At 46.0% G+C, this 18,098-nt stretch overlaps 1 protein-coding gene across 6 annotated transcripts in view; it reads right to left on the bottom strand.

Moving 5' to 3' along the window:
- Positions 1–5,685: 5,685 nt before the first annotated feature.
- TMPRSS13 (transmembrane serine protease 13) overlaps positions 5,686–18,098 on the bottom strand; it is a 47,222-nt gene continuing 34,809 nt past the window's right edge. For 3 of the 6 annotated variants that reach the window (XM_082411099.1, XM_082411098.1, XM_082411102.1), the window contains one exon: positions 5,686–18,012. In XM_082411099.1, the coding sequence (XP_082267225.1) occupies positions 17,986–18,012 (27 nt within the window). In that variant the 3' untranslated portion in view covers positions 5,686–17,985. The remainder of the gene's footprint in view (positions 18,013–18,098) is intronic. The other 3 variants (XM_082411097.1, XM_082411101.1, XM_082411100.1) reach the window with 1 other exon arrangement.

Here is an 18,098-nt window from a genome sequence, read left to right as displayed (position 1 = left end):
TGGCTGTGCCTGGCTTCATGCAGGATCTTAGTTCCCTGACCAGGTATTGAACCCGTGCCCCCAGCATTGGGAGCATGGAGTCTTAACCACTGGACCACCAGGGAAGTCCCAGGAGACTATTTTTTAAATTATGGTAAATTGTGTTTCCAAAGATGGCCTCTCCCATCCCACAGGCTCTTCTACAGTGAAACTTCACCACTCTTCCCACTGAGAGGTGGGGTCTATTTTCTCCCCCTTTCAGTCTGGGCTGGCTCTATGTCTTGTTTTGAGCAACAGAAAGGGGCAGAACTATCATCGTGTAACTTTCTAGACTGAGCCTTAAGAGATCTGCAACTTCTGCCTTAGACCTTTGGAATGCCACTTCTTGGAGACCATCTGCTTTGGAAGAAGTCAGACTCCCCCCGGAGAGAGAGGGAGAGAGAGAAAGAGAGAGAGAGACAGACAGACCACGTGGACATTCCCAGCCCAGCCGAGCTGAAGGCAGCCCCTTGAGCGATGCTGACCACATACCACTGAGTGGCGCCCTGCCTGAATTCCTGCTCCTCAGATCACGAGTAAATGCAACGGTTGTTGTTTTAAACAGAAAATTTGGTGCATAGACTGCCATGTTGTTTTCAGAAGACTTGAAATGCCAATGATAGTTTAAAAACTGTATGCCTGATGGAGAAGGAAGACGATTTAATGTTTCATTCTGATCCAGAGGTGCATCAAATTGAAGGACAACTCCAATCGGCAAACAGGTGTTTCATGATGGTATCCAAGAAGAAATGGTTGGTGATGGACAATTCAGAAATGCTACCCCAAAATGTGGATGGTTCTTTAAAAAGTTTCAGGTCACAGCCCTTGCAGAGCACGCTGAGGCCCAAAACGCTGATTCTCAGTCCAGGAAACATGGGTCTTCCAGGTATTAAAAATAATAAATATATAAATAAGTAAATAATAAACAAACAGAAAATTTGCGAACGTTTTGTTTTGCAGCCATAGCTGACTAAAACAAGGTGACTGGGCCCCCCGCAGGCCCATGAATCAGACTCTCCAGGGATCGACCTGGGCATCTGTATTTTTACAGGCCCTCCCTGGCACCGAGAAGGAGAGTTCCGTCTCCCCCTTACTCCTCCCATGGCCGCTTCATCCGTGACCCCAGACTCAGTGGGTCAAAGCTGCAGGAACCCAGGCCAGGGACACAGAGTAAGAGAGATCAAACAGACTCAGAAATGCAGAGTCTTGAAGAAACAGGGCACAAGAGATTTCTGTGTGTGGAGCTCTGAACTAGACACAGGAGGAGAGTCAAAGGAAACAGAGCTATGGAATATTTGAGCCAGATGAGACCTTAAAGAACATTTTGCAAATTGGGACCCCAAGGCCCAGAGAGGGGAACTGACTGGCTCAAAGTCACAGAGCTTGTTAGTGGCCCAGTGGGGACCAGAGCGAGGTCTCCTGAGTACTGGCCTATCCTTCTTCCCTTGCCCCACCCGTCTCTCGGGGTTACTGTGTCCTAACTGAGGAGCTGAGAAAACTCACACTTTCCTAAATGCATGGAAAATATTTTAAAATATTAACGAAGCTGTGTACTTGAGTGCCTACTATTAATGTCCCAATTAAGGTGGAAATACCAAAAGCATCCAAGAGAAAGATCAGAATAAGAGGCGGGACTAATCAAGGCCACCTTCCTGGAAGAGTTGGGCTTTGAAGGAGGAGGGTTGGGGGTTGGGATGGGAGAGCAGGCTGAGGCTCAGAGGTTGGAATAAGATGTGAGGGAGGTGCAGGCCATCTACTTGGCAGATTTAGAAGCCCTGCCGGGAAGGCACCGGGGTTTGTAAATTTCCATCTAGGGCCTGTTTTTCTTGTCTGGTTCCTCCACCAGTGGAGGAGAGATAGGACTGCCTGGCGGGTGCCCAAGTCGGGGGACCTGGACACAGACTTTCTGAGCCCCTACCTAGCCCCACGCTGTGCTGATAAGAAAGCTGATTAGGGCCTGGGAGAGGACCGGCCCCAGGAGCTAATTCAGTGAGGCCGTGGGCTTCTGAATTTGGTGTCAGAATTCCATTCTCTGCCCCCCTCTCCCCTGAAAGTCCAGCCCCCCTTCATCATTAGGGGAGACCTCAGAGACACCACCCAACTGAGTTTCTTTTCAGTTTCCCATTCTTTCCTAAGAACTGCTAGGCATGGAGCACACAATTTATATGTTCCCGACTGCCCTTGGCCCAAGATTTAACAAGAGAGAAGGGATTTTGCTTGTAGTAGGAGAGGTCAAGGCCCATAGAGGGAAGAGCTCCCCTGTGATCAGAGTGGGCAAAATGAGCGAGGTTGGTAAATTTAGTTCCTCGGCAAATAATTCCTGCTCATCGGAGAGATCCACAACGCCATGCCAAAGAACAGGTTCTTCTGGAAGGCGGTGAGCCAGTCGTAGAATAAACATGGATAATCACTGATTGGAATCGAGTGCTGTTGGTCTTAAGCAAGCTACTTAACTTCTCTGGGCACCAATTTCCTCACCTGTGAAGACATATTATTAATAGTCTCTATTCCATGGGATTATTATGAGGATTGGTATAGAAAACACGTGTAAAATACCTACCACAGTGCCTGGCAATGACAATTGCTCAATAGACATTTGTTTCTTGATTTCCTGTACTGACCAAGCCCACTTTGACCAGCTCCAACAGAGAACTTTAACTGACACCTATCATGGACCTACCGTGTGCCAGGCAGGGAACTAGGCACGTCCCACTCCTCCTCATACAACCTTGAGTGCCAGGTGTTCCTGATCCCCATTTTCCTGTGAACTCCACCCTGTAGCAGACCATTGCGACAAAAAGTCCTAGCAGATGCAGAGATGCAAGACAGTAGCGACTGTAGGGTCAGAGGGACACGCCCCCTGCTCTGACCTGTGGACCTTTGCACGTCGCCAGGAAACTGGGTGCTCCACGAAGGATGAAAGTGCCAAGTTCTGCTGACCCTGTCCATATCTGGGGGACCCTGATCGATCCAGCTTAACTCATCAAGCTGGCTCGGGGAGTGACCAAGAGAACTGAATACCATTCTCTGGTTGAGAGAGGCTTCTGCAGGATATACAAATGCCAACAGCCACCTCTGCGCATTTACCACAGGCCTGGCACAGCACTGGTGAGTTCACATACATTCCCTTCATTTCAGGTGCACGCAGCAGGGAACACCAGCTTGCAGTAAGCAGCAGCTGGAAGAGATCTTAGTTCCCTGACCGGGAATTGAACCCTGGTCGCCTGGGTGGAAACCAGGAATCCTAACCGCTAGACCATGGGGGCCAGCGTCTAGGGTCTAAATCCCCAGTCCTTGTCTGCCTTGAGAGGAAAAATCTGACAAGGAGACGGAAGGTATAGATGAAAGTAAAGCGTTTATTAGAAAAGCAGAATACATGGGGAAAGATGCATGGGTGAACTCAATGAGAGAGTAGCTGGAGTCATGCCTTTGGGAAGTTTAGATCCTTTATAAGGGGACAGTCTTCTGGGTCTTTGTTTTTCTCTTGGCCAGTCGTCTTGCTTTGACCCCATGGCTAATTTGTCTCAGGGCCCTCCCCTAGGTGCGCAAGGACCCCTCAGCCAAGATGGATTTCAGTGCAAGGGCGTCTAAGGGGGATGGCAAGACTAACTATGGTCTGGCGTCCCCTGCCTTTTTGACCCCACGGAGCCTTTCTGCACGTGTGTCGTGTCTCCCTTGCCCCAAGGATGGGAAATACGTGACCTCTTGATCTTTTAAACAGGGTTTAGTCCCTCTCTGTTCCTGCCATAAAATTGTCCTATGTCTGGCTATTTACCCTATTCCTGTTGTTTTTATATCAAAGTGCAGATCTCAGAGTGAGGACAGGAGGCTGGTCATAAGTATGTTGCCCGGAGCCCACTTGTCTCTTGCCTCAGGAAATATAAACAGAAGGCTGGTAATAAATGTCTGGCCTGGAGCCCATCTTTTTCCGGCCCCAAGAAGTGTGAACAGGTAGCCAGTTGTAAATGTCTAGCCTGGAGCCCATCTGTCTCCTGCCTCACCCTCATTTAATCCACACGACAGCCCTGCAATGCAGATCCTATTTTTGTCCCCATTTCTCAGACAAGGAAACTGAGCCTGAAAGAATGATGCGATTTCCCAAAGTTGCTCAGTTGATCAGTGGCAGAGCCAGGACCCAAATCCAGGTGCAAAGCAAGTACTTGTTTGGGGTTTGTTTGGTGAAGATGCAACCTCGGCTCACAGCTTCCAGGGGTTCTGCACTCCTGGCCCCTTCTCCCCACGAGAAGACCCCGATCCCCAGGGCTCTCATAATGCATGATCCTGTGACACAAGGACACCCTCTCATAGCCACCAGCCACCCCTGCCCCCTGCCCCCTGTTGGGCTGAGGCCCTGGCACCCACCCCTGCCCTCTCTGCATGCCAGAAGCCATTAGCCAGGGATAGGTAGGAAATTGCTTTCTTTGTCCAGCAACCTGTTTAGGGGAAGTGCTGGGAAGTTTTTTCCCCTCTGAATAGGCCATCTCCCTGGGTCTCCCATTGTGAACTTCCTGCTTTCTGTGTTGTTGAGATTAGATTTCTGTCTGTGATCAAAGAAGGGTGCCTTGTGGCTGCTCTAGCCAGAGACTGGTAAGAAATAGGGGTTTGGCTGGAGACACATCTGGCTACTGTCATTATTGTCATCATTTGGTATCTGCTAAGTGCCCCAGAGCACCTGCCCTAGACTCGGGAGTGCTCTGAGAGGACAAAGTCAAGAAAGATGGAGTGAGCTTCTTGCTGCCAGGAGGCCTACATGCAAATCTCCACCTGCAAGTCAAATATCCCAAAGCCTGGCGCACACAGGTGTGTTCAGACAAACACGTCCTCTAGGAGGGGTTCACGAATGTAAGCGAGACTCGAGCCCCGCAACCACCAGAAGGGCTTGTTAAAACAGAGTGCTGGGCCCCGCCCCCAGGGGACCGCACTTTGAGAACCAGCCCACTAATAATGCCTCTACCAACAGCACTAAGATACTCACACGTGTGCTCCAATGCATGTACACGCACAGACATACGTGTTCAGACACAGGTCCTGCCACCTCTTCAGCATCCTCTGGCCCCACTCTCCCCCTCAATCTTTGGGCTTCAGTATCTCCAGTCTTCTCTGCATTCTTCAAGCCATGCTCCTCCTGCCTCAGGAGGAAAAAGAGGTAGGAGAGCAATAAATTGAGGCAGCAAAGCAGAAACGCTCATGTGTGCTGTGGTCAGGTGTGGACCAAGAATGCTGCCTGCTGAATCAGCAAACAGAGGATGTTGCAGCCATCAAGCTATCAGCCACTGCAGCTACCTTGAAGGTGCACCCTGAGGGAACTCGGGATGGAGACAAACAGTCTGCCTGCCACCACACCATCAGCTACTGTAGCCGCCCCCGACGGTGTACACTGAGGGGATTCAGGGTGGAAAAGAACAGGATACCGGCCCTAGATAGTGGAGGTGCATATCAAAGGAATGCTTTCATTAAGCCAGACTTTTGCATCTTCCCATACATAGAAAAGTGCTAAATTCATTAACTTTAGTTGTTTGTTTTTTCTTTAATTAACAATAATCTTTTGGTGTTCCAGCTGCCTGGTTTTTTTTTGCAAAAACTCCTGTATATCCTGGCTCTTTGCTGTCTTCCGGGCTTAAGTCCCCAGCAAGTCTGCGGAATAAAACATAATTCTCAACTTTTAGGTTGTGTTTTTTTTTTTTTCTTTCAGTCGACAGTGGGAAATGGCAGTAGATTATCCTGGCAAGATGGTTCTCACTGAGGGTGGAACAAGAGAAGACAAAAACTTTCTCTGCCTGGAACACACTTTCTCCTACTGAAACTGAGCAAAGGCTTGTGTGTCTGTGGTGCAGAAAGCCAAACTCTGACAGTGGGAGTTTGCATCAAAGTAAGGATTTATTGCACGGCACTGAGCAAGGGAGTGGGAGACAAGCCTCAATTCCACTTCCACTTGACCTTTGAGCTAGCAGTTTTTAAAAAGGAGAACAAAAAGACTGAGATTAATCATCGTCTTGTGATATTTCATAATCATAGTTTCAGGAGTCAGGATGCCTCTGGTTTACAATTCTCTGGCCAGGTGGTCCATGGCTTGGGGGTCTGTTAGCTCAGCTTGCCCTGGAGAAGCAACCTGAGTTTGTATGTTAATGATGATGTCTATAATAGCAACCTTAGTATATTAACATTATGGGCAATGAAACCGAGCAGGATCCTGCGGGGCCCTCCTCAAAAGTCCCTCCGTGTTTCCTGTTTCTTGTTTGTAGAAAAAGGCTTTAGTCTCCTAGGCCTTCCCTGAATTCCAAAGAACAGACTGAAGTATGTCCTAATTAGGGAAGTGAGGGAATGCAGAAACAAAGGAAAAGCAGTCAAGCAAGAAAAGTAATGATAGCTTAAACAACAGTTCAGCAGTAGAGCAGAGTCCTAGTTCCTCCTCAAGGGATATACAGAACAATCTGACACATGTCTTTGAGTTGTTCTGCAGAAACTAAACCCCCACATGGGTGGAGGATGGTGACTACATGCTGACCACAAGCATGTAGACCTCAGACTGATTGGAACCAGAAGGTTGATGATTAAGATTCCTTGAATACCACCTAATACCTCACCTCAGCAGCAGCAATCAGAAGAAAGTCCACGAGCTGCAAACCCTCACCCCAAATGTTGCCTTTAAAAACTCTTCCCTGAAAACCATTAGGGAGTTCAGGTCTTTGGAGCATAAGCTGTCATTCTCCTTGCTCGGTGCCCTGCAATAAATACTGTACTCTCCTTCACCACAACCCGGTGTCAGTAGATTGGCTTTGCTGAGCAGTGGGCGAGCAGACCCAGGTTTGGTTCAGTAACACCAATAACAATGTTAGTATACTATGTTATTGACAGCAGTAATTTTAGTCTGACTCTGATTAGTGTTCAGTTAGCATAGAACTGAGGTCAGAGGGGACAAAAAAAGAATAAAATTTTGGATAGAGAGATGAATCATAAACTCGGTATGAAAACTCAGTTTTAGGGGGACTCAGTTTCACTACTCTTTGTCTAGTTAATGCCTACCCACTCCTCAGATCTAGGTTCTAACATCTCTTTCTCCAGGAAGCCTTCCCTGATTCCCCTACCACTCCCACCACCAACACTAGACCAGGGCAGAGTCTAATTATAGGTGGTGACAAAATTAAATTATTTTAAGTCAGGAGAAAAGAAAAAAATTTAACATAAAATTGTCTCTGCTATTTGAGCCACTACCGCTCCCTCTTTAGTATGCATTGTGCATCTGCATTATACATTAACTAGATCCCCTTAGATGACACAGGAATGCTTATTAGCCAAAAAAAGAAAAAAAGAAAAGAAATTTCCTCCTCATGCCAGCGAGGTAACTCCTTAGGAGATAACATTCCTTCCTTAATCCTGTAAGGGGTCACAATGACCAACTACTCACCTTGCTGGACTGTGTAAACTGTCAGTATATTACTTTGATGTATAATCCTTTGACATATAACCCTTTGTCTAATAGCAGTGTTGGGTGGGGGGGGAACAGTCCTCAGAACTTTTTGAAAGACTGTCTCCTAGGTTATAATCCCCAGATTGGTGCAAATAAAATTTTCCATTTCTTTCTTAGATTGACTATTGATTAATTTTTCATCAACATTGGTCATATCTTTGTATAATTTTTTCTTCATATATTTAAAAAATGTATGTTTGAGTCCGTGAGATCTGTGATCACGTTGAGTTTCTCACAGTTTCATCCCTAGCTGTGTGCCTGCTTCATGGTAGATGCTCAGAAATATTTGTTAAATGAATAAATGAACCCCTCATGCATGTGGACCGCTCACATAGGCACACAGGTATTCATGTAAGAACACGTTCATGTGTACTTTTATGTCTGCCTTTAGCATTTGAAGCATGGGGCAACAGACTTAGACACTGTGGAGGTGTAGAAGTTAATTAAACTCTTCTGAAAAACAGTTTAGCATTTTGGATAAATATGTAGACAACCCAACTTACAGGAATTTACCCTTAGGAGATCATTGCTTCAGAATGAAGCATGCACAGAGAAATCTATGGCATTAACTTTTATAATATCAAAATCTGAAAACTACTCTACTTAAACGTCCACTGACAGATTAAGTAAATCGATACATCTACACAACGGAGTATTCTACAATCATTAAAGATGATAACATCCATGCCCCTGGGGAAGGTGTTTATCTCTTATTGCTGAGAAAAAGAAATCAAGATACAAAATAATCTGTATAATATGATCCCATTCATATAAAATTGTAGACCTCTCTCTATGGATACATAGAGATCTAGAAAGATTTTACCCAAGTGCTAATAATATTTACCTCTGGGTGGTGGGATTTAAAGTGATTTTTACTTTCTTCTTTGCAATAGTACCTACTATTGTAATAGTTGTTGAGAGATTTAAATGAGATAATAAAATATGTGATGATGTGGAGAGTTTATGCTTGGCAAATAAATGGTACCCTTTATATTATTGTTATAGTTTTCAGGATTGTTTGGATTTTTTTCAGATGCTCCTGTAGTGAGCGTTAATTACAAAATTACAGAAACAGTCAAGCTTTTAAAAAAAGCCAGAGTAGAAAGGGGCAGGGAAGGAACACCATGATATAGATGTGTGTCCTCCACTCCAACCTCAAGTCCTGCTCCCAGCACTTAATGTAGTCCTTGCACTAGTGAGTGCTTGTCATAATTTGTTGAATTCAACAGAATTTAGGGCATCTATTAGTCCAATTAGAAGGATTATCAGAGAAGAACCTGATGGAGTTCTAATCTCCAGTTCCAACCACAAAGCAGACCCCACACAGACTTCACCTGCAGTATTGAAGCTATTGGCCATGCTTCCCCAGTCCCGGGCAGAATGATCGAAGTGTTTCTAACATTAGAGCACACTCACCTGGGATGCATCAAGCCCAGGAAGTTAAGGAAATGCAAATTCCCAATCACTCTTCTTTCTCCCACCCACTGAGCTCTTCATTAAACTGCAATTAAATTAACGTCCGTCTTCTTCAACAAGACCCAACATCACCACATACACCTGACTAGCCTTAGCCTCCTTCACGAGAGAGATTGTTCACTTTTTCCTCAGAGTGAGCAGTGAAGGTAAGATTAAGATACGGTTCCAGTAGAATTTCCAGAAAGTGCCTATCCAAAATCAATACCTGCGGATTTCCCTGTTTTTGTCTTGCTGTGTGGTCTAATACAGCAGTCCTCAAAGTGTGGTCTGAGGACCCCTGAAGGTGCCTGAGACATTTTTCAGGGGATCAGCAGGGTCAAAACTATTTTCATAATAATGCTATGATGTCATTTGCATTTTTCACTGTGTTGACATTTACCAATGGTACAAAAGCAATGGTGCGCAAAACTACAGGCTCCTTACCATGAATCAAGGCCATGGCACCAAACTGTGTGTGTAGTCACTGTGTTCTTCGCCAGCACACTCTTGCCAGTTTCACTTAAGAATATCTTTGATGAAGTGGTAGAAATTATTAATTATTGAAAAGTATTCATTTTATTTAATCTCAATCCTGAATAAATGTCTTTTTAACATTCAGTGTGAAAAAATGGGAAGTATGCACAAAGCACTTCTGCTGCATTCCAAAGTACTAAGGTTTTCTTGAGGAAAAGCCTTGTATTGTGTTGGCCAAGAAGTTTGTTTGGGTTTTTCTGTAACAGCTTACAGAAAAACCCAAACGAAGTTTTTGGCCAACCCAATATTTTTGAGCTGCAAGCTGAACTAGCCACTTTTTTTCGTGAAATACCATTTTTCCTTGAATGAAGATTAACATACAAATGACTATTCAGACTTGATAGTTGGCAATCATTTTCTCAAAAATGAACAAAATGAGCTTGTCACAGCAAGGAAAACAACAGACAATATTTGTTGCTAGGGACAGAATTTAAACTCTCAATTGAAAATTAGAATTTTGGAAATGTGCATCCTTCCCATGAGCTTGACTGATTTCCAATCCTTAAATACTTTTCTAAGAGATCAGTGGTAGTATTTTTTTAAATTAATTGATTTGTTTATTTTTGGCTGCGTTGGGTCTTCATTGCTGCGCATGGGCTTTTTCTAGTTGTGGCGAGCAGGGGCTGCTCTTCGTTGAGGTGCTCTGGCTTCTCATTGCAGTGGCTTCTCTTGTTGCAGAGCATGGGCTCTAGGCGTGCGGGCTTCAGTAGTTGTGGCTCGCGGGCTTAGTTGCTCCGCGGCATGTGGGATCTTCCCAGACCAGGGCTTGAACCCGTGTCCCCTGCATTGGCAGGTGGATTCTTAACCACTGCGCCACCTGGGAAGTCCTGAGATCAGTGGTAATGTTAATACATATTATTTTTGATATTGTATACTGAAGTGTGTCAGCATGTGGAAGATGTTCATAACTCAGAATCAATATTTTCCAAATGACGAATGCATGATGTTACAATATTAGGCGTGGGTAAAAAGACCCATTCGGAGTGCAACACAGACCAAGAGATTTTAATGTAACTGAGTAAAAAAGTTCATTGACAGGTTTTAGATTCCACATTGCAACTGACCTTTACAAAACTGCCACTTGTCAAGTTTGAGTATAGTAAGTATCAAAAAAAGTATCCACAATTACCTGAAAAGGCTAATAAACTATGTTTCCACTTTCCAACTCTATATCTGTGTGATATTGAATTTTCTTCATATATTTCAACCAAAACAACATATCACAACAGATTGAACACTGAAACAAAAATGAGAATCCAGCTATTTCATTCAGCCAGACATTAAAGACAGTTGCAAAAATGTAAAACAATGACACTCTTCTCCCTTTTCTGTTTAAAAAGTATTATTTCAATAAAAACATTATTTTTGTTAACATTAAGTACTCAGCTACAAATATAATGAAATAGGAACAGGATCTGTATACTAAAAACTACAAAACCTAGATGAAGGAAATCAAGGAAAATCTAAATAAATGGAGAGACATATCGTGTTCATGGTTTGGAAGACTCAATAGTTAACATGTTAATTCTCTCCAAATTGGTTATAGATTTAATGCAATCCCAATCAAAATTCCAACAGGCTTCTTTATAAATATAAGCAAGACGGTTCTAAAACTTATATGGAAATGTAAAGAGCTAGAATAACCAAAATAATGTTGAAAAAGAACAAAATTGGAGGATTCATCCTACCCAACTTTAAGACATACTATAAAGCTACAGTAATTTAGACAGGGTGGCATTGGTGAAGGATAGACACGTAGATCAATGGAACAGAATAAAAAGTCTAGAAATATACCTGTACAAATATGCTCAATTGATTTTTGACAAAATGCAAAGACAATTGGATGGGAAAATTACAGTCCTTTCAACAAATGGTGCTAGAACAACTGGCCATACATCTGCAAACAAAGAAACAAACAAAAAATGAACCTCAATCTATAACTCAGTGGTATCCAAAAAGTAACTCCAAATGGATCTTAAGTTCAAGTGTAAAACATAAAACAATAAAATTCTTAAGAGAAAATATCAGAAAAAATCTTCTAGAGCTTGGATTTGGCAAAGAGTTCTTAGAACAATCCAAAAAGAAAAAAAATCGATAAATTGGAACTCACCAAATTAAAAACTTTTGCTCTGTAAGGACACAATTAAGAGAACGAAAAGACGAGCCACATGGGGAGAATATATTTACAAATCACATATTCAACAAAGACTAGTATCTGGAATATACAAAGAACTCTCAAAACTCAACAATAAGAAACAACCCAACAAACAGGCAAAAAATCTGAACAGACATTTCACTCAAGAGGCTAGATAGATGGCAGATAACACATAAAAAGATGCTCAACAGCATTAGTCATTAGAGACATGCAAGTTAAAACCACAGTGAGACACCACTACACATCTATTAGAGGGGCTACAATAAAAAATCTGACAATACCAAGAACTGGTGAGGATACGGAGCAACTGGAACTCTCCTATTGCAGGTGGGAGTGCAAGATGGTACAGCCCCTCTGAAAACAGCCTGGCAGTTTCTTACACAGTTAAACATATGGTAACCATAATCTCACCTAGAGTAATTTGTCCTAGAGTAATGAAAACTGAGGTTCACATGAAAATCTGTGCACGATCATTGAAATCTATGCTTATCTTGATTTCTGCCATGATCTCATCAGGAAAGAATGGCTTTGACCCTAGAGAGAATTTGTTGGCCTTTGTACAGTGTTCATAAGAGACAGGCCTGAGTTGTCCGCAAGGAGAAGGGCTTTGGGGGTTGAAGAGAAGGGAGCAGCCTGGGCCTGACCCAGGGAGAGTGGGGTTCCTGAGACTAGGGGTACAGAGAGCAGCGAGTTTGTGAGCTACTCCCTTTACCTGTAAAACCCCCTGAGGGTGCCTGTGACGGCTGCAGGCTGAGCACCCCGCCTGGAGAGCAGTGGACAGGGTCTCCTGGGGCTGAGCTTCCTGGGGAAGCACATGATGAGAGATGTTTTCCAGCCAGGCTGCAGCAGTTCAAAGTCAGATTTTAATCTGACTTTTTTTAAAGAGACTGTTTTTAAAGAGAAAGATGACATTTCTTATACTTTAATGACATGGAACAAATTCCTACTGGCTCTACCGAAGTTAGCTGGAAAACCCAAGGATAGATGAGATGACCCAGGGTGACCATTTATCCTGAGAAGAGAGCTGAGGCTGGAGTCCTGGGGACACCATTTACAGAGCTTGTGGAAGACAGAAGGAACAGCCAGAGGGTCAGGAGGGGAACTGGGAGAGCTTGGTGCCACAGAAGCCGCGGCAATTTCACAAAGTAGGAAGTACTCAATAGTTAAATGCTGCAGTGCCAGTAAGATGAGGACTGAAAATGTTCCATCAGATTTGGCAACATGGCAGTTCACTGACATGATGGGGCAGGAGCCAGATGGCCGTGGATGGAGGAGTCCATGGGGAACGAGGATGTGTGCCCCCTCACAGCCCTGAACTGTCAGCTCCTTTGGCTGAGCAGTCAGATGCCACCAGAGCAGGGTCAGGCACAGGAATCCATCCTGGTCCCATCAGTGATGAGAGAGCAGAGTGAGCTCAATTCAGTGCATCTCCATGACTTAGAGAAGCCACCCGTAGGGGACGGCCATCTACCCCAGATGGTAGTGTCATCTCCATGGAAGATCAGCCCATTGCTATGAGACTAAGAGGAAAGTTTATGGAGAGAAATGGCAGATTTCCTAAGTCCTGGAGTTGTTTCCAAATTTCCCTCTCCTATCTCACTTATTGGGTGAAGTGATAACGGAGGTGAAGGATCTGGCCCTTTCGTTGCAAACTCAACATTTGTTGAGAGGTCCTAATATGCCAGTCACTTTGCCCTGTGCGTTTACATGCATCCTCCCACTTAATCCTGCAACAACGTGTGGCCTAGATACACCCATCTCACATATGAGGAAACAGAGATTGGCTTGCCTAAGCCCACAGAGCCAAACAAGCGGCTGAGCTGGAATTTGTACCTCCAGGTTTCTTTGATTTCAGCTCCAGGACTCTCTCCACTACAACATAGTGTAATTAGGAGGAATTATTCAAAGAAAGCTCCCAGCTCCCTCCTTGTATGAAAAGTGGAGAAATTCTGGGACCTGGGACTTGGACAGAGGAGACAGATTGTTATATCCACAGGTTTCGCTGACAAGAACTGAGCTTGAAGGACCAAAGACCAAGCCATGCTCCTCCCTTCTCAAAGGACTCATCCAATAAAGGCTCCTGCCTGGAGCGTCCCAGCTGCTTATCTCCAGAGCACAGCACTCTGTGTTCCCTGGGTAGGCCCATTATAAGACCAGCATGGAGCTTTCTCCCTGGGCTGGGTGGCAGTTACCAAGGAACAGGAAGCCTGGGCCAGTGCGGAGGAGGTAGGGAATGAGTGGCATGTACCTCTCAGAGTCACCCACCCACATCGAGGAGACATGGAGGTGTCCTGGGGCCATAGCGTGTCATGGCATGGGAGGGTCTCCCAGAAACCATCCACTTGGGGTGGTGGGGGAGGTGCCAGGGGGCCTCCTCCCATCCACGATGCATTTGTCCCAGGTTCTAGAAGCTGCATGGGCTAAGGCTCTGGTCATGTGACACTCTGAGGGATAAGCCCATCCTCCTCTGGGGGGTTGTCCCACCTTGCCCCTCCCACAGCACGGGCCTGGTGGAGAACAGAGAGATCCACAGAGTCAGATGGCAGACCCCACGAGGCGGCAGCCAGGAAGGCTCTACCTGCTTTTAAAGTAGCTTTTAAAATCAGACAGGCTGGATTCAAAGTCCAGCTCTGCCACTTAGTAGTTGTTAGTTTGGGGGAAGCTTATTTCAGTTCTCTTGGCCTTGTTTCCTCATCTGTAAAATAGAGATAATAACAATGCCTACTTCATGCTCACAGAAGATAATACACATCAGGTGTTCAGCACAGCAACTGGCACATGGCAGACGCTCAGCAAAGGCTAGCTATTACTGTCATTATCGTCATCATTATCATTACGAGGAGCTCTCTCCACGTGCATCTCTCAATGTCCTCCCAATTGCAGCAGGACATCGGCTAAGCAATTATGGAAAACAATAGGTCTTGGGAATCTAACCAAACCCCAGAGGCAGCTGGAAGGGCAGCAAGGCTGTAACTGGCTCCTCCTCCAAAGAGCCATCATCACCTGTCCCACCCCCAACGCACTCACTTGACCCTCCCCCTTTCCCCAGGGAAATTCCGGGGAAATTCAGCCGTCAACAGAGCTGACAAAGCCAGAGAGTTTGACTGGAACCTGGAAGTGCCTGGGACCCAGGGACCATAGGACAGTGTCACCAGCAACACCTCCCCTCAGTACACACACCCATCTCCCTGGAGATTCTGGATCAATTTGGGAAATCCCATCACCCACCCTCCATGATTTTTATAGCCTCTATAGATGTCCTGGGCCTAAGGAATATTTTTCATTTCCCATCTAGATACTGCTTTTTCTCTTACCTCTCCCTGACACACACACCTCTGCACCCCAGCAAATCAATTTCTGCCCTAGGAAGCCAAGAGAGGAGAGAAAGGGTCTGGTTCCTAAGGAAAAAGGAACAGAAATGGCCTAAGCCCTAACTCTCTGCCCCAAGGCCTGGCTTCAGGGATATGACCAGCTTTCTCTGGGGGGCAGAGATGGCTGGTTATCTTCCAAAACAGGTGTTTACTCTTGCATGGGAACTGCCCAGGGACTGACTTTCTTCGTGCCTTTCCCACTTGATCTAGGTGGTGCCATGTGATATGTTGACATCCATAAAATATGAGTGAAAATGACATGTATCACTTCTGAGCCAGAGCATTTAAGAAGTGGATATGCTTTCTTTATCTTTTCTTTCCTCTGTCCACCAGCTAGAAGCAGATGACAAAGTCACTAGGCTGAAAGAATCTGAGCCCCTGAAAAATCATGTGGAAGAAAGCCTCCCATTGGCCAGACACCCTCACTGGACTGTTAGGTAGATGAGAAATAAACTTGGATTGGTTCAAGCCACTGAGATTGTGGGCAATTTGGGGATCTGTGACAGCAGTTGTGCTACCCCTACTGCTAAATATAGTAAGCCTGGCACCTGCCCCCTCCCCATGCTTTGTCATGCAGACAGAGCAAGAAAATAATGGGAGGAAGGATTTCCCCTGGCGTTGACAGGGGAGATTAAACAATCTTGGGGTGTGCAAAGGCCAGGCCCATGGGGGCAGGCCTGGAGAAGTCTGTGCTCATGGCTAGAGGCACGCGTGTGTGTTGAGGGTGCTGGGAATTCATCGTGGGATCATAATGGGTGAGGTCAATATATTGATATTAAACACAGGAAAAGTAAGTGCAGAGCAAGAAGGGCTAGATCTTTCAGAAGAGGCCAGTGGGACCGCCCATCCAATTCTCTTGGAAACAGTTGAGTAAGCATTGGGGTTTCTTTGTAAACATGCCTTTTGCTGAGCTGGCAAAGTCAGAGGCAGAGAAAGAGGAAGGAGGGAAACAGAACAGGCACTGGCCTGCTCTTGTCCCACCCCAGCTGCTTGGTGAAGACTCACCTACTCTATTAAGATTCATTTCAAATCTCACCTCATCTATGAAGCCTTCCCTGACCTCTCTAGGTGCAGCTACCGGCTGTGTTCCAAGCACGGTGTCCACACTGAATCACAGCTTCTATCACACTGGGTCACGACCATGACTTCCTGAGGACCATTGTGGTTTTTGTACCACCTGGGCCTGGCGCAAGTTCCTGGTACAGAGCAGGCACCCATATGGTGGGTGAATGAATAAATAAATGAATGTGTGATTAAATGAGCAGAACCCAAAGCTGAGGAACCAAAACTAAGAACAAAAACTGAGGATGTCTGGGCACCTGGGTGGACAATCTCAGTTCTCTACCTAGGGTACCATGAAAACATCCAGTGACACATTTTTCAGGTCACACAACTTTTATTGCTGAAGACCACTGCTAGGGGTGCTGTGGATGTGAATGTTGCCGTCCCCCCCAAAAACCCAGCTGTGATAACACGTCACCAGGCCCCTCAGACCCTGCCCAGTGATGCTAGCCAACTCCAGCTGCTCTTCCAGAACAGTCTATCCCCCGAGCAGCCGCCTGCCTGGGCTGGGCTGGGCTGATCTGCTCGGACCCTGCCAATGGGAGTCATAGCACTACCAGACAGGCCCAAAGATGGTAGGAGAATGGGATTGCGGGAGGATCGGGTGCCCCAGAGAAAAGGATGGGGAAGGTCCAGGACTTCAGCTGGTGCGGGGGCTAGACGCACTGATGCCCTGCAGGAGGGGCAACTCGGATCCTTCAGAAAAGCTGTTTGGAGGACCTGGGGACAGAGCCAGCTTTCTCTCCAAGGCAGTTTTCATGGCAACACTGTGTCTCTGAGAAGGTGAAAGATGGAGAAAGCTGAGAAGAAATTCCAAAGTCCCAGGACAGCCCTGGGTACCAGGGATGCCCACCCACCTGGGTTTTCCCAGGCTCCAGGGCCAACAGAGAAGCAGCATTGGTTCCTTCATGCTCCTGCAGCCCTTGGATGCAGCAACGGTTGTGGTTCTCTTTGTGATGGATTTGCCCGCCAGCCCAAGTGAGGATTTGCTTCCCTGAGTATCTCAAAGGGCCCCTTGAGGGCAGGAGCATTCTGTGGGACTCCAGAGGGGCACAGCTGCCAGGAGTCCCTCTGAGTTCCTGAGGTGATTGATGTTAGCTCTCTTGGCTCCTGGAATTTTTTTTTTAATTTTTATTGGAGGATCGTTGATTTGCAATGTTGTGTTAGTTTCAGGTGTACAGCAAGGTAATTCAGTTATATATGTACGTATATCCACTCTTTTTTCTTTTGGATTCTTTTGCTCCTGGGATTTTTGGAGAATTTTTAAAAATACATCTACTTCTATTTCTTGAATATAAAAATAAAATGAAATGAAATTTGCCTCCAACAGCCTGTGACTAAACGAGGACAGCGAGCCCTGTCCTGAGTTGTCAGCGGGGACAGCCACGGCGCGGCCCCAGCAGGAGGGCTGAGAGGGGAGAGGCCGCACAGGAGGTCAGCGGGAATATCTTCCTGCTAGGGATGGTCCCGGTACTCCATGAAACCTATTACTGGCCCTTGACGGCAGTGACGGCTGGGCCACTGGGGGAGGTGGCCCATTCTGGACTAGTCTCCAAGTCAGGGTCAGAGAAGCAAGAATTCCTGATGTGACCTTCCAGGCCCTTCCCTGGGCTCCACCTCCTCCATCCATTATGATCACCCTTGTGGGAACCTCCATGGTGTCCAAACAGTTATCTTCAGGTGACTTCCAGCCTGGCGTGTGAGAAGAGCTGACAGCGCTCCTGGTTTCTGAAGACCTTGGGAAAGCAGTGACACACACGTGTGCCCATGCACACACACATGTGTATTCACAGAGGCAGCAGACAGTGGAGGTGGCAGTAACGATGGTGTCTGGTGGCCTTTAGCCCAGATGATGGTGCCTATGGCCCGGTCACATTGGCCAGAGTCTTTACAGCAGCCAGTGCCGTGCGGTGGAGCCGGACTTAGGCTTTCTGGAAGCGTGTCTCACTCTGAGGAGAAGAGGGAGAACAGGGTGAGGGTAGGCAGGGTGTACCTAGAACACAGAAAGCTGAAGGTGGGGCCTCAGAGCCTAAAA

The sequence above is a fragment of the Balaenoptera physalus genome (assembly GCF_965194825.1).
Source record: "Balaenoptera physalus genome assembly, chromosome: 10".
NCBI classification, from domain to species: Eukaryota; Metazoa; Chordata; class Mammalia; order Artiodactyla; family Balaenopteridae; genus Balaenoptera; species Balaenoptera physalus.
Note: the sequence above shows the minus strand (reverse complement) of the source record. Positions and strands in the feature narration are given on the sequence as shown.